The sequence below is a fragment of the Bacillus rossius genome, chromosome 8 (genome assembly GCF_032445375.1).
Source record: "Bacillus rossius redtenbacheri isolate Brsri chromosome 8, Brsri_v3, whole genome shotgun sequence".
NCBI lineage: Eukaryota > Metazoa > Arthropoda > Insecta > Phasmatodea > Bacillidae > Bacillus > Bacillus rossius.
The window spans coordinates 3,231,330-3,245,932 of record NC_086336.1 but is presented as its reverse complement, the minus strand read 5'-3'; the positions used below and the strand labels follow the sequence as shown (position 1 = coordinate 3,245,932).

Here is a 14,603-nt window from a genome sequence, read left to right as displayed (position 1 = left end):
CAATTTTTTAGTTCAAATCATATTCAAATATTTAAATGTGTGGAAATTTGTTCTTTCTATATTTATTACAATATTTTATATTTTAAGTCATATTTTAACCAAGATACCTACACAAAGTTATTCATATAAATATTTTAAATACTTACAGTCTTAAAGACAACTATAAAGAAGTACGGTTTAAAATTTTTGAGATATTTGCAGTGGATGCAAACTGCTCATTGTTCGCTTGGCTTGTTTCCAACTTATCAAAACATTTCCATATTACAGATTGTGGCAATTCTGTTGTTCATTGTGCCGATTACGACATAACTAGAGTTGTTACATTGGGCCCATTGTTATAGTGTAACAGGGATGTACACATTTATTTCCTCAATATAATTAATTGTTGCACGATGGGATATGTAACTGCTTCACTACACTTTGGGAACAACCAACATATTTTGAAGTGTAAGTATTTGAAATCGAATCAAAAGAGAATAACAAATTACTCGTTTTGAAATTTTAAATTTTGAATACTGCCACAGGCCTAGTTATGGCTGATATTTTCCTTGAAATCTATAACATTTATTTAAAGACTTTGATTGACTTTTCTTCACTGCAGGAAAATGTGAAGGTTTGTGAATGAGATGCTAGAAACAACTTACCTTGCTGCTCTCAGCTCTTGAATGTATTCAAAGTTTGGTGTCAGTTTTCCGTTGCTTGCTATTATCGCCTGAAACACACAGAGTCGGTGCGGTACACAACACGACACAGCTGCAGTATCCAGTCTTGAGAGACCTGTGATGGAGAACTGAGGGTGAAGTGAGGTCTAACAAGTGCAGGTAGACAGCTCACGTGCGCCTAGCGTGCCGAGTGAGCGGGGCAAGGGCGAGTGCAGCAGAGGAGTGAAGGTGATTGAGGGAACGGCAGCACCATGAGAAAACCCCTCACTTCATCAGCGTCACCGCCCCCAGGCACTTGCGACCGAGACCTCACGGGTGAACCCACAGTCAAACAGTAAGTGCCAGACTGATGACTGTTGGTCTCCAATAACTCCCTCCGACTGTATGAACTGTGATGCTGCACGTACTTATTAATGACTTACAATTACTTGAATACAGTAGTTAAATTGATAGTCATTGTTGAACAAACACACCATTCCTTTCAAAAGTGATGGCTCCTGAAGTGCTTGTGTCAACTCCTAGATGGAAAAAGACAGAGCCGCGGCAACACCTGTCCCACTGAACGACAATCAGTTCTCGTCGGTAGTTTTTGGTTTGTTTGGAAGTCATGAGCTGAGTTGTGAACTGAGCAGCAAACCTGCGAGGACACGAGTGCATGCGTGCTGGGCGGAGCGCGCCAATGAACAGTCGAGGTGAGCGAGGGGCAGAGCGCCTACCCCGTGCACGGCGGGTGTGAAGCTGTGCTGGTCCAGGGGCACCGCAGCCTCCGACTGGAGGATGTCCAGAGCGTACGGGAACAGCAGGTCCCCGAAGAAGTCGGTCGACTCGCGCGGCAGCTGCGTCGGCATGTTGTCGATGGAGCACACCAGCACGCCGGGGCCTTTGAAGCTGCAACACAGACGCTGCCTGTCTTCCTGCCTGTACGTTCAGTCGCGTGCTCGAGAGAATGGGTAGTTACGGTGGGCTCTTGCCCGGGAGGCAGGGCTCGGTGGAAGGCAGAGAGGTCATGTGGAGACAGCCACTGACCACTGTAGCTGGGATCTGGTGGGATGGCCACACACTCCTCTTGTATCACTGTCTTGTGGGGATCTGCAGGCCACTGCTCGTGATCACTAGTTTAAGGCAGTGTCTAGGGATGGCCTTGAACATAGTTGCAGAAGGACCACGCACCTGAGTGAAGAAATGTTAACACTACTCCATTTCTTAAGCAGCTTTAACGACTCACTACGAAGACAAAAACATGCACCTAATTATTCACTAGCCGACCTGTAGAGAATTATTTCTTTGAAAACCTTGTGACTACATATTTAATAGTTATATAAAAATATATTTTATTTGTACTTGATTTTAAAAACTTTTTTTTTTTTGGGTCTTTTGTGCCTTATTTGGAATTTTCAATTTGTTCTAGTCTAAATAATTTTAAAATTTTTCCCTAAAAAAGCATCAAAAAATATTCAAGGTAAATTTATGAATTATCTGTCATTGCATTGTCACTGCTGAGAGAAAGAAATTAATTAAGGCACTGCGTTCCTCACTGGAAGCGTAACTACATTAATTCCCAATGCAGAAAGTACAGATATAGACACAGGCAGACCTGCTCAGTCTGGTAAGGAAGATAAAAGGTTAATAAATTGCAGTAATACTGTCCCCGGCCTCAAGCCGACCTGAGACTCGGATGGACAGCCAGCACTAGCTCGATGTTGTCGATCATGACATACTCTGAGCAGAGTCCAGCGTCTGCAATGTCAATTAAAAATACTGCAGTCTTAGTACTTTCTCAATTTCTAAACTTAAATAAATTTATTGAACAAAAAAAACATTCAGAAGTTATACCTTACCCGACTAAAATAAAACTATCCATAAAATTCCAGTTTTTAACTGACAATTTTCCGTATTACTAGAAAAAAACTGGCCTTGAGTGCCTGTGAGAAGCCCATTAGGATCTTGAACAGAGGACTCACTGAATGTAGAGTGAAACAGAATTGGAGTGTTGCTCAGTTGTATGTCAGAGAAAACACAGATTTGCATTTCCTACAAGGAACAATATAAATTCAGAAGTAGCGTACTCTCTGGTGAACTGCGGGGGAAGCAAGGAAGGAGAAGCGAATGAACCTCTCATCAGATACTGTGAGTGGTGATAATTTAATTGTGTGGGATGATGGGTTGAAGGATTAAATAATAAAACTGGACACACTAGCTTTTAAATAAAATGAGAACGAAGTAGCCATTTCTTGAAAACAATAGAGAATATTGTGAAGCTCACAAGATCATAGATTGTGGTAAATCTCTGACAACTGAAATGTGGAAACAATATCATAAAATGAGTGATATGGATGCAGCTCATGATAATATTGTTGATAACTACGATGATGATGATGATGATGATGAACTAGAGACTGTGATAGTGACATGGGCTCGGGGATTTTAAGAATATTAATAACACATATGTAACTAGGATGGAATTAGTAGCTCACGAGACATATTGTAGATCAAGAGACAATCGGAACATATGGGATAAAACTTCTACGTACTTGGTTCGCAAAATGCTGAAAATGTATACATCATCTAAGAAACATGTGCTAAGAATTGTGGGGTTTATAGAATAAGAACTATTTTTTTCCTGTGATGCATGTTGTTGGGAGGTGGAGGAATCCCGGGACGACCATAGCGCACCTCTTGGTGTCCTTGTTGCGGTCGGCATCGTACAGGCAGAAGGGGGTGTCGATGGTGGTGCACTCGTTCATGAACTCGATGGAGCCGCCCGGGTCGGCGCTGATGTCGCAGATGGCCAGCATGCGGTGGGGCAGAGCGGGCGCCCCCTCCGACGTGGCGATCCACGGCGTGTTGGCCGGCCGGAGCAGGTACTTGGCGTCCGGGATGGTCAGCAGCTTGGGCGAGTCCACGGCCCAGTAGATGCCGTTGATGATGACGGAGGCGTACGGTGCAATCTGCAGCACACGTCCGCCCTCGTGCACTCTTTACCAAACTACCCTCGTAGCGACAGTTGGTGAGGAAATAACTCACTCGCATTTGTTTTATTAGAACCATGTGGAATAGGGATCAGAATACTTATACAATAGCAAGCTGGCTTTTCAAAATGTTTATTTAACCAAAAATTATTTACACAACTACACATTTTCATTGAGTTGCCCTCCCACTTTGGGCACGGCTGTTTGTCATTAGCATCTGTACCGTGTTGTACTGTAGCCACCGCGGTGTCATTGGCATTTTCCCAAACAGTAAAACTGCAGATATTGTAAAAAATTAACCACTTTAATTTATGAACCAATATTATATAATTCCTAGTTCTCTATATATTTCCCTAGATATATTAACCCATCTACATATCTATGTTTTCAGACATCTCACTTTACATACACTTATCTATCTTTAGCTGTGTATTTAGCTTTTCATCAGTATCACCTCCATTTTTATATCACTAAAAAGATTTTTTTTTCTACTTTTAGCTACATATCTCAGTATATATGTAATCTGATTCAGTCTCTCCTGCGTCTGGGTGGCTGTGATCGCAGGTGTGCAATGCGCCATGCTCATGTCACGTGGCAAAGATAAGTTTCAGCCCAAAGCTCGGCACGACTCAAACTTGTGAGCAAATAGTTTGTACTAAACTAGGTACCTACGTAGTTGTAACCCTCTATACTCTTGGAGGTCCAATTTCACCTACACTTCTGTCCATAACTAAGCAATTTATATCTCTCTCTATCCATCATTCTTCCTCTATCTTTCTCAGTAGTTCTGAATAGCTTATTCATCGTCACCATGTCTGCTCGTGGCTCGGCTATGGCCGACTGTTACGGGACCACAGCGCCCCTCTGACCTGGGTCTCTAGGCTCCCGCTTCGCGCCTCGCGGTACGCAAGAGGGAGCACAGTGCCTCTGCCAGAGCACGATCACGTAATAACAAAGCCACAGCCCAGCTCAACACCGTGCTGACCACGAGCCCTGGTCGACCAGAGGGGCCGGCCTCCCCGCTCCATCACTGCAGCCAGCCGGGACCAGCGAACAGGGGGCCAGACGCCTCCCCGGGAACACAGGCCACCACTTGGACTGTTCACAGTTCCCCAGCATCAAGTACCTTCTTGCTGAACGTGGAGATGTATCTGGACGGAAACTGATCGTACTCTTCCGGGTCAAACCCTCCCCCCTCTTTCCGCTCCAAGTGATGTCGTCTGCGCACTTCACAGCCGTAGATCTTCGTGGGAACTGCACACAACAAAAAACAAGGGTGCAATATCCTGGTGCCACTGTGCAATGAACATAGGGTAGAGAATGAGTGTACACTAGATTTGCAAAGTCAAATATTTTTCACCAAACTGTCAAAACTTTGTAACATGAAGGTAACATTTAGTACCTAATTCTTAAGGTTATAAATATTTAAACTATTTTTCTGTCTGAAATATAATTCAAAAAGTTTTAACTGGTTTTCAAATGTTGTAAAAATTAAGCACTGCATCAAATTACAAACTTATATACCTAATTTTAAATATTTTAATAAAATTATGGGTTTCTGTGGACTACAAAATGCAAGCAATATCAGTGAAGTCATTTACCACACATAATTGTGACAGTTCTAATGAAAATAGATTATGCAGGTGACAACAAGAAAACAAATATGAATCGAATTTGCATATAGTTTTTAAGGCCTTTTAAACTTATCACAATAGGCTTCTTGCATTTGTTAGTTGGTCACAAATTGTGTCCCCAAATTTTACTTAACTTCATCATATTTGGGAGCTGTAAGTGATCATAATCAGCAACACTTGCAAGATTTACTGCTGATATCAGAAAATACTTTGTTCGTATCTGGTGACAAAAACTGTGACCATACTTCAAATCTTAGAGAGCTATCATTATAAATGTACAGGAATATACCTAAAATATCAGCGATGACGAGAAAATAAAATTCCAGCATGGCATGTGAGACGAGTCTTATTGGTTGCATTCTGCAAGAATAAAACCGATTTCAGCTGACCACATCTTAATTAAGTATATTTATATTGCATTGAAATTTTTAACACCCGTTCTAATTAGATCCTCACTGGACTGGACATTGTCTAGGCAGTGTTCATTCACAATATGTTTCACATTGATTTCACAAATGTCCTCAATGAAGTGTTTTGTTGGTAACAAGACAGATCATGGACACAAACACTCTGGCTACTAACATGCAGTCAGATAACATGTGTATCATCTCTCTCTCTCGACTGATGTAGTTGACACAACCACAGACTAAGAAACAGTAAATAAACTAAGTATCCCGCTCGTCACAGACCGTGCACTGCACAGGCGAGGTGCAGGCGTGACCTGGACGCTGTGAGGAGGAAAGTGATCTGACCTCCGTGCTCGGCGACCTTCCTCAGCATCTCCGGAGGCACGTACTCATGGGGCAGCTCCTGGAACAGCTCCTGCCCGCCCTGCGACACGTTCCCGCTGCCCGTGAACACGAACGTGAGTGGCCCCACCGACTGGGGCATCATGCCCAGCGCGATCTCGTAGCCCGCGTCCCTGATGGCCTGCCGCGCCATCGAGGAGTTGCGGTAGTTGTGCGCCGGCCCGATGTGCTGCAACATCACACCTGGTGTCAGTTCCCTGATACCTGCCACACCTCCGAGGAGTCTGGCCCGATGTGCTGCAACATCACACGTGGCTCAGTGCTATGAGTTATTCTGAAATATGCGCGAGCAAGAAGATGGCAGCTAATGCCGCTGGAACTTCTGGCCAGGTACCAAATATGAGTCGTTTAAACCTGTAATCTGTTTGGTTCTGAAGCTGTAATTTGTGTCGTTTTTGGCAATTTGAGAGTATTGGTCACGGCTGTATTTAATAAGGGTTGGCTCTCCTCAAAGTGTTCTTATGTAATCTCTTTAGTTCCAGTAGACTTTCCACAATGTATACCTGGCCCAAATTTTACCCCATTAGAGCTGCGGAATTAAGGCAGCAAGCTGTTGATCAGCACGTACATCTAAAATAACAGATGTAACTATTTATAACCCACATATACATATTTTACTAATAAAGCATCGTCTGAAAACATGTTATTTTTGTGAATGTTCAGACGTTGGATGAGGGACTTGTGTGCTGCAGCGAACGGGAGTGGAACACGGCCGAGCTCACCATGAAGGGCGTGTGGTGGCAGAGCTCACCATGAAGGGCGTGTGGTGCCCGAGCTCACCATGAAGGGCGTGTGGTGCCCGAGCTCACCATGAAGGGCGTGTGGTGGCAGAGCTCACCATGAAGGGCGTGTGGTGCCCGAGCTCACCATGAAGGGCGTGTGGTGCCCGAGCTCACCATGAAGGGCGTGTGGTGCCCGAGTTCACCATGAAGGGCGTGTGGTGCCCGAGTTCACCATGAAGGGCGTGTGGTGCCCGAGCTCACCATGAAGGGCGTGTGGTGGCAGAGCTCACCATGAAGGGCGTGTGGTGCCCGAGCTCACCATGAAGGGCGTGTGGTGCCCGAGCTCACCATGAAGGGCGTGTGGTGGCAGAGCTCACCATGAAGGGCGTGTGGTGCCCGAGCTCACCATGAAGGGCGTGTGGTGGCAGAGCTCAACATGAAGGGCGTGTGGTGCCCGAGCTCACCATGAAGGGCGTGTGGTGCCCGAGCTCACCATGAAGGGCGTGTGGTGCCAGAGCTCACCATGAAGGGCGTGTGGTGCCCGAGCTCACCATGAAGGGCGTGTGGTGCCAGAGCTCACCATGAAGGGCGTGTGGTGCCCGAGCTCACCATGAAGGGCGTGTGGTGCCCGAGCTCACCATGAAGGGCGTGTGGTGCCCGAGCTCACCATGAAGGGCGTGTGGTGCCAGAGCTCACCATGAAGGGCGTGTGGTGCCCGAGCTCACCATGAAGGGCGTGTGGTGCCAGAGCTCACCATGAAGGGCGTGTGGTGCCCGAGCTCACCATGAAGGGCGTGTGGTGCCCGAGCTCACCATGAAGGGCGTGTGGTGCCCGAGCTCACCATGAAGGGCGTGTGGTGCCAGAGCTCACCATGAAGGGCGTGTGGTTCCCGAGCTCACCATGAAGGGCGTGTGGTGCCCGAGCTCACCATGAAGGGCGTGTGGTGCCCGAGCTCACCATGAAGGGCGTGTGGTGCCCGAGCTCACCATGAAGGGCGTGTGGTGCCCGAGCTCACCATGAAGGGCGTGTGGTGCCCGAGCTCACCATGAAGGGCGTGTGGTGCCCGAGCTCACCATGAAGGGCGTGTGGTGCCCGAGCTCACCATGAAGGGCGTGTGGTGCCCGAGCTCACCATGAAGGGCGTGTGGTGCCCGAGCTCACCATGAAGGGCGTGTGGTGCCCGAGCTCACCATGAAGGGCGTGTGGTGCCCGAGCTCACCATGAAGGGCGTGTGGTGCCAGAGCTCACCATGAAGGGCGTGTGGTGCCCGAGCTCACCATGAAGGGCGTGTGGTGCCAGAGCTCACCATGAAGGGCGTGTGGTGCCAGAGCTCACCATGAAGGGCGTGTGGTGCCAGAGCTCACCATGAAGGGCGTGTGGTGCCAGAGCTCACCATGAAGGGCGTGTGGTGCCCGAGCTCACCATGAAGGGCGTGTGGTGCCCGAGCTCACCATGAAGGGCGTGTGGTGCCAGAGCTCACCATGAAGGGCGTGTGGTGCCAGAGCTCACCATGAAGGGCGTGTGGTGCCAGAGCTCACCATGAAGGGCGTGTGGTGCCAGAGCTCACCATGAAGGGCGTGTGGTGCCAGAGCTCACCATGAAGGGCGTGTGGTGCCCGAGCTCACCATGAAGGGCGTGTGGTGCCAGAGCTCACCATGAAGGGCGTGTGGTGCCAGAGCTCACCATGAAGGGCGTGTGGTGCCAGAGCTCACCATGAAGGGCGTGTGGTGCCAGAGCTCACCATGAAGGGCGTGTGGTGCCCGAGCTCACCATGAAGGGCGTGTGGTGCCATAGCTCACCATGAAGGGCGTGTGGTGCCCGAGCTCACCATGAAGGGCGTGTGGTGCCCGAGCTCACCATGAAGGGCGTGTGGTGCCCGAGCTCACCATGAAGGGCGTGTGGTGCCCGAGCTCACCATGAAGGGCGTGTGGTGCCAGAGCTCACCATGAAGGGCGTGTGGTGCCAGAGCTCACCATGAAGGGCGTGTGGTGCCAGAGCTCACCATGAAGGGCGTGTGGTGCCCGAGCTCACCATGAAGGGCGTGTGGTGCCCGAGCTCACCATGAAGGGCGTGTGGTGCCCGAGCTCACCATGAAGGGCGTGTGGTGCCCGAGCTCACCATGAAGGGCGTGTGGTGCCCGAGCTCACCATGAAGGGCGTGTGGTGCCCGAGCTCAACATGAAGGGCGTGTGGTGCCCGAGCTCACCATGAAGGGCGTGTGGTGCCAGAGCTCACCATGAAGGGCGTGTGGTGCCCGAGCTCACCATGAAGGGCGTGTGGTGCCCGAGCTCAACATGAAGGGCGTGTGGTGCCCGAGCTCACCATGAAGGGCGTGTGGTGCCAGAGCTCACCATGAAGGGCGTGTGGTGCCCGAGCTCACCATGAAGGGCGTGTGGTGCCCGAGCTCACCATGAAGGGCGTGTGGTGCCAGAGCTCACCATGAAGGGCGTGTGGTGCCCGAGCTCACCATGAAGGGCGTGTGGTGCCAGAGCTCACCATGAAGGGCGTGTGGTGCCAGAGCTCACCATGAAGGGCGTGTGGTGCCAGAGCTCACCATGAATGGCGTGTGGTGCCAGAGCTCACCATGAAGGGCGTGTGGTGCCAGAGCTCACCATGAAGGGTGTGTGGTGCCCGAGCTCACCATGAAGGGCGTGTGGTGCCAGAGCTCACCATGAAGGGCGTGTGGTGCCAGAGCTCACCATGAATGGCGTGTGGTGCCAGAGCTCACCATGAAGGGCGTGTGGTGCCCGAGCTCACCATGAAGGGCGTGTGGTGCCAGAGCTCACCATGAAGGGCGTGTGGTGCCAGAGCTCACCATGAAGGGCGTGTGGTGCCAGAGCTCACCATGAAGGGCGTGTGGTGCCCGAGCTCACCATGAAGGGCGTGTGGTGCCCGAGCTCACCATGAAGGGCGTGTGGTGCCAGAGCTCACCATGAAGGGCGTGTGGTGCCCGAGCTCACCATGAAGGGTGTGTGGTGCCCGAGCTCACCATGAAGGGCGTGTGGTGCCCGAGCTCACCATGAAGGGCGTGTGGTGCCCAAGCGCCAGCAGGCGCAGCCCCAGGCCGTGCAGGATGTTCACCATGCCCGCGAGGCCGGCGTGCTTGCCGAAGGCCACCACGCGCTGGCCCGACTCGTCCATCAGCTTCTCGTAGTCGATCAGCCGGATGTTCTGCAGCAGTCCACAGTGTCACCGGGCCTGGTCCGGCTTGCCTTGCGTCAACATATGCAGTAGCGGATCCAGAGGGGGGCTAAGGGGCTCAAGCCCCCTCCAAAAGCATCTGGGTCCACTATTGTTTTAGTGTTTGCCTTGATGAAGCCTAGTCTCAGCTGGGTCAAGCCCCTCCCAAACCAAAATCCTGGATCCGCCACTGAACATATGTACATCACTATTTCCTTTTCATGTAAGTATGTATAATTTATTATTTTCGTTTAATATAGTTCTTAAAAAAATGTTTTTAGCGATAAGAAAGAATAAAATATTATAATTGTAAAATGTCTTTATCTGTATTTTCGACTGGGTGATGCCATGTTTTCATCAGGAAGTATTCTCCTCTACATTCATCTGTGTCCTCTGCAACTACATGAGTGCTAGTACACAGTAAACTGGCGTCCACAGACGCGACGATGAGCGAGTCTTCATTAGCGAGGCTGGTTGGGACGGAGTGGTTGCCGTGCCGTGACCCAGGTCGACTAGGCAAGGGACGGGGGTGAAGGGACAACGCCCTGTCACCCTAGCCGGGAACTAGGCCCGGGGTCTCCGTCTGCAGCCATACCAGCAGTGACTGGACAAGTGTATACTGTATACAGTAGGATAATCACTGTTAGAGTAGCAAAATGAAAAGGATGAAGAAATGGTGCTTGAATCACTATAAGTTCTTTGATTAGAAGCACACACGCAGGTAGGTGATTGTGGGTAGTGACTAATTTCCTTCTGGGAAAAACTGAACTGACAAAAATATCTATTTATTTTGGAAACTGCATTCAGGATTTCACAACATTATAAAGTTGCTGGCACTGCATTCAGGTGTTCAGGATTTCACTTAAAATGGCACAGTAAATTAAATTTTTAAGGGAAAATTAACTTTGCTATTCCGTTTTTAAACCAGATGTGACCACTTTTCTTCCTTGAGTGCCAGTGAAGTGAGCATAGAAGCATGCTCATGCCTTGGTCTTCCTGTAGTTCCAGGTCAAAATATGAACCAACTAAAATTCAGAAAACAAATTAAGTGCAATTTTTTTTTTGTAAATAATGTTTAAATAATTTTGAAAGGTATAAATGGGATGTTTACTCAAGATACCTAAAGGTAAGTGGGGTAATGTTGTGGAAAGGAAGTCCCAGCTAAAATTGCCTGAATTATTTATGTAGTTAAAACACACGGTTTGGCAAAAACAAAGACTATCTACGATCAATTTTTAAAAATCAGATTTGAAACTTCTTGAATGATGGTTTTTGATAAAGCGTGCACTATTTTCCCTTCATAATCCCTCCGCCTTCACCAAATCATATATATGTTAAAAAATCTTATTTTTTAATATATTAGTATATTCTATATTGAAGGAATTGTTGAAGCCTAGTGCACCTCGTCAGCTGACGATGCAGCTACTGGGATGACCCACACCATCAGCGGACGTGTGGTTCATGTCACGTCACACACCCGTGCACGGAGGCTTAGGGCGACAAAAACATCCTGGACTATGGTGGACTCCAAACACTTACGTACATGCGAAACGTGATGGATGTTGGGTTCATACCACTTGAGTACACTCGAGACATGCTGGGGTGTTGGGTTCAAACCACTTGAACAAGCCAGGATGTTGGGATAAAACCACTCGAGTACATGTAAGACATGCTAGGGTGTTGGGTTTAAACCATTTGAGTACACGAAAGGCATGCTGGAAGTGTTTTGTGTTCAAACTACTCAAGACATGCCAGAGTGTAGTCGAGAGATATGCTGGGCAGTTGTGAGTGGAGACTATTTACAGCGAGGGGAGGTGCAATGTTTGCGATGCTACCTTCTCGAGGATGGCGTCCAGCAGGGGCATGTTGGCCTCCTGGGCCTTGATGGTGTGCGAGAAGAGGCAGTACGTCTTGCTGGGCAGCAGCTGGTCCACGGGCACCTGCTTCACTCCGAAGATCACCGACGCCTCCGAGATGTCCTCCTGCAGCACCGCGCCGGCCGCCTGGTACGCCTGCCGGCCGAGCCCCCGAGGTCTACCGGCGGCCCCTTGCCGGTCGCGTCAAGCAACGCGTTCAAACACCGGAGATCGGCCATGACCCGTGGTAAGGAACATCTTTGCATTTCTTTAATGGAAACCATGGAAAACCAAAACCTCACGGTTGTACCGGTACTTAAACCCGAGTTGTGTGAGTTCAATATCTTATCTCTGTGCAAAACTGCTCCTTTTACATTAAATTAAAATCAAATATTTCCCGTTCAGTAATATTGCTATTAACAACACTGGAATTTAAATAAATTATTACATTCAAAGCTCTGACTCCCAATACTCTCAGCAATTAAATTGTAAAACAAAATATATTTAAAATTTTAAAATACAAAACTTAAAAATACTCCTTGTAAGAAGAATTTGTTTGTGACTTGTAAGTTAATGATAGACATTCTTTTCAAAGAAAGTACCTAACTTATGAGGATATCAAAAGGTGACATTATTGGCAGGAATTAGACTGGAAAAAGAATAATTCCTGGTTGTTTACAGCTTGACTCTGGCCATACATTCCCAACATGCAACTGTTGTCTGCCTGCTCGACCTCTGACAAGCAGAGATGTTGTTCCAGTGTGACAGTAAACTGTGGACTTGCACGAGCTGGTTTCAGCACACACCAGAATATAACCATTCATGTGCACCGCTCTGCAGAGTATAACTAGCAAATGACACGTGATCACATAGCAGAGTAAAAATAATCAGACTGAAGTACTTTTGGTTGCAGTGTCACAGTAAAATATTTTAGCAGGACTCTGGTAATACACATTGATACTCAGAATATTTTCAAGAGAATGGATTGAGGCTTAATTTCTCAACGACATCACAGTCATTAGACATACATATAAATATATATTTTTATGTTGATAACCCAGAGCTCTTAGGTGTTGGCCGAAGAGCGAGGAAAATGGATATGCCATTTCATCGTGATCGGAAAGGTTGCCAGAGTCGGCTATGATGTGAGGTTTCTCAGCATTGTCAGCACAGGAATCCCTGCAGCTCACTCAGCTGACCAGACAGTTGACCGAGTCCTAGTCCCTGTGACCAGTACTGCTGGAGAACTTGCGGTCCGGTGGATCCTACCCAACCTCTCCCAGCTGTCCGGGCTAGTGCCAGAGCTGTCAGCTCTTCACGGGGACGGGAGAACCACTGCCGATATGACCCTGGCTCACCTCAGTGAGAATCCTCTCACATCAAGGGTCAGCCTGTGGCACTTGCAGGATTCAGGCTGTTCGCTACGGTTAGCATCGCCGCTGGTTGCCCTCCTCTCCTACCACAAGCACCATGGCCCAGGGAGTCCACAGCACCAGAGGTTAGGCTCGGCCTCTAGGGACCTAACAGCCACCAGTGCTCGGCAGTCAGTGCTGTTGCCTGCGGGATCAGCCCCTCCACCACTGCTGGTTCCCTCTCAGACGTCTGAGGACGCCCGTGGCCCAGGTGCGCTCTCTGGCTTCAGTCACCAGGGGTTGCCTAGGCGTCTTATCTCCAACACCAGAGCCAGCAGCACCATCAGGGTTCATGCCCCCTCCCGGCGGTTGCAAGAGACAACGAGAGCTGAAGCAGCGGTGGCACACCTCTGGTTCACGACAATACTCGCCATATTTCCCACTTGCCTCGAGGCAAGTGTCTGACCACTCGGCCACTGTGGCCACACGAAACAGAACAACGAGGATACAAACGCTAATGAATATATCCTGGGGTTCAAACTGCTGAGATATGCCTAGTAAACTGCTGTGAATGCTGTGTAGTGTTCAGTCACCAGCATGGGGTAGGCCCGCCTGTTGGACGGCTGCACCAGGACCCTGACGCCGGCGCGCGTTAGCCGCCTCACGTTGGCCGGCGCGAGGGGCGCCCTCCGCTCCCACACGGACTGGTCCTCGCGCCGGATGGCGATCACCTTCCCCTTGGCGTCGTCCTGGAACCAACATGGCCTCACGTGTCCCCTCCTCGCAGCCCCTGTGGCTCCAGGGGGTGGCAAGCGAGTGTCTCGTCACACAGCTGTCGACGACCATCCGCACCACGGCTGCTTCTGTAGCGGCACTTCAGGTACACATCCAACCAAACTGCTTTATATATTGTGTTAGTGCTTGTGTGAGGCAAAAGTTCTGAATCACGTATCTAAGTTAATACCTTGAACCTTTATGGCATGATCCTGTACACATTGATCCTGTGGTACATGAGACAGTTTCTGGACTTAAAAAAAAATTGGTTGTCTGTAAAGTCGGTTTACGGACGATAGTTTAACGTGACAACGTCATAACAAAACATTGATAAAATAATTGATCCAGAAGAAAAGGAAATATCATATTCGGCCTGAGACTGAGCCGTAATAGGTTTTTGCAACCAAACCATTTAGGCATTAAAAATATTATATTCTTTGAGGAAGAATTTTTTTTAATTTTTCTATCTTTTGTATGATAAAATATACCTCTGCATACTTTTATGAATAAAATTGAATCATTTTTATTGAATTATCACTATTTTGTATGGATACAAAGGAGTGAAATGAAATGTACAATTTAATTAATAAATTTACTTTTATTTGCATTCATTATTCAAATATATTTATTACTTTTGAAATGTTATG

General features: G+C 48.3%; 1 protein-coding gene across 1 annotated transcript in view; it reads right to left on the bottom strand.

Moving 5' to 3' along the window:
- Positions 1-14,603, bottom strand: part of LOC134535490 (alpha-aminoadipic semialdehyde synthase, mitochondrial) — a 46,052-nt gene that overhangs the window by 17,838 nt on the left and 13,611 nt on the right. Inside the window, exons 3-10 of the mRNA XM_063374622.1 lie at positions 13,776-13,931; positions 11,810-11,986; positions 9,813-9,965; positions 6,018-6,243; positions 4,758-4,885; positions 3,336-3,610; positions 1,379-1,550; positions 645-712 (exon numbers count right to left, since the gene is read on the bottom strand). Coding sequence (XP_063230692.1) covers positions 645-712; positions 1,379-1,550; positions 3,336-3,610; positions 4,758-4,885; positions 6,018-6,243; positions 9,813-9,965; positions 11,810-11,986; positions 13,776-13,931 — 1,355 coding nt within the window. The remainder of the gene's footprint in view (positions 1-644; positions 713-1,378; positions 1,551-3,335; positions 3,611-4,757; positions 4,886-6,017; positions 6,244-9,812; positions 9,966-11,809; positions 11,987-13,775; positions 13,932-14,603) is intronic.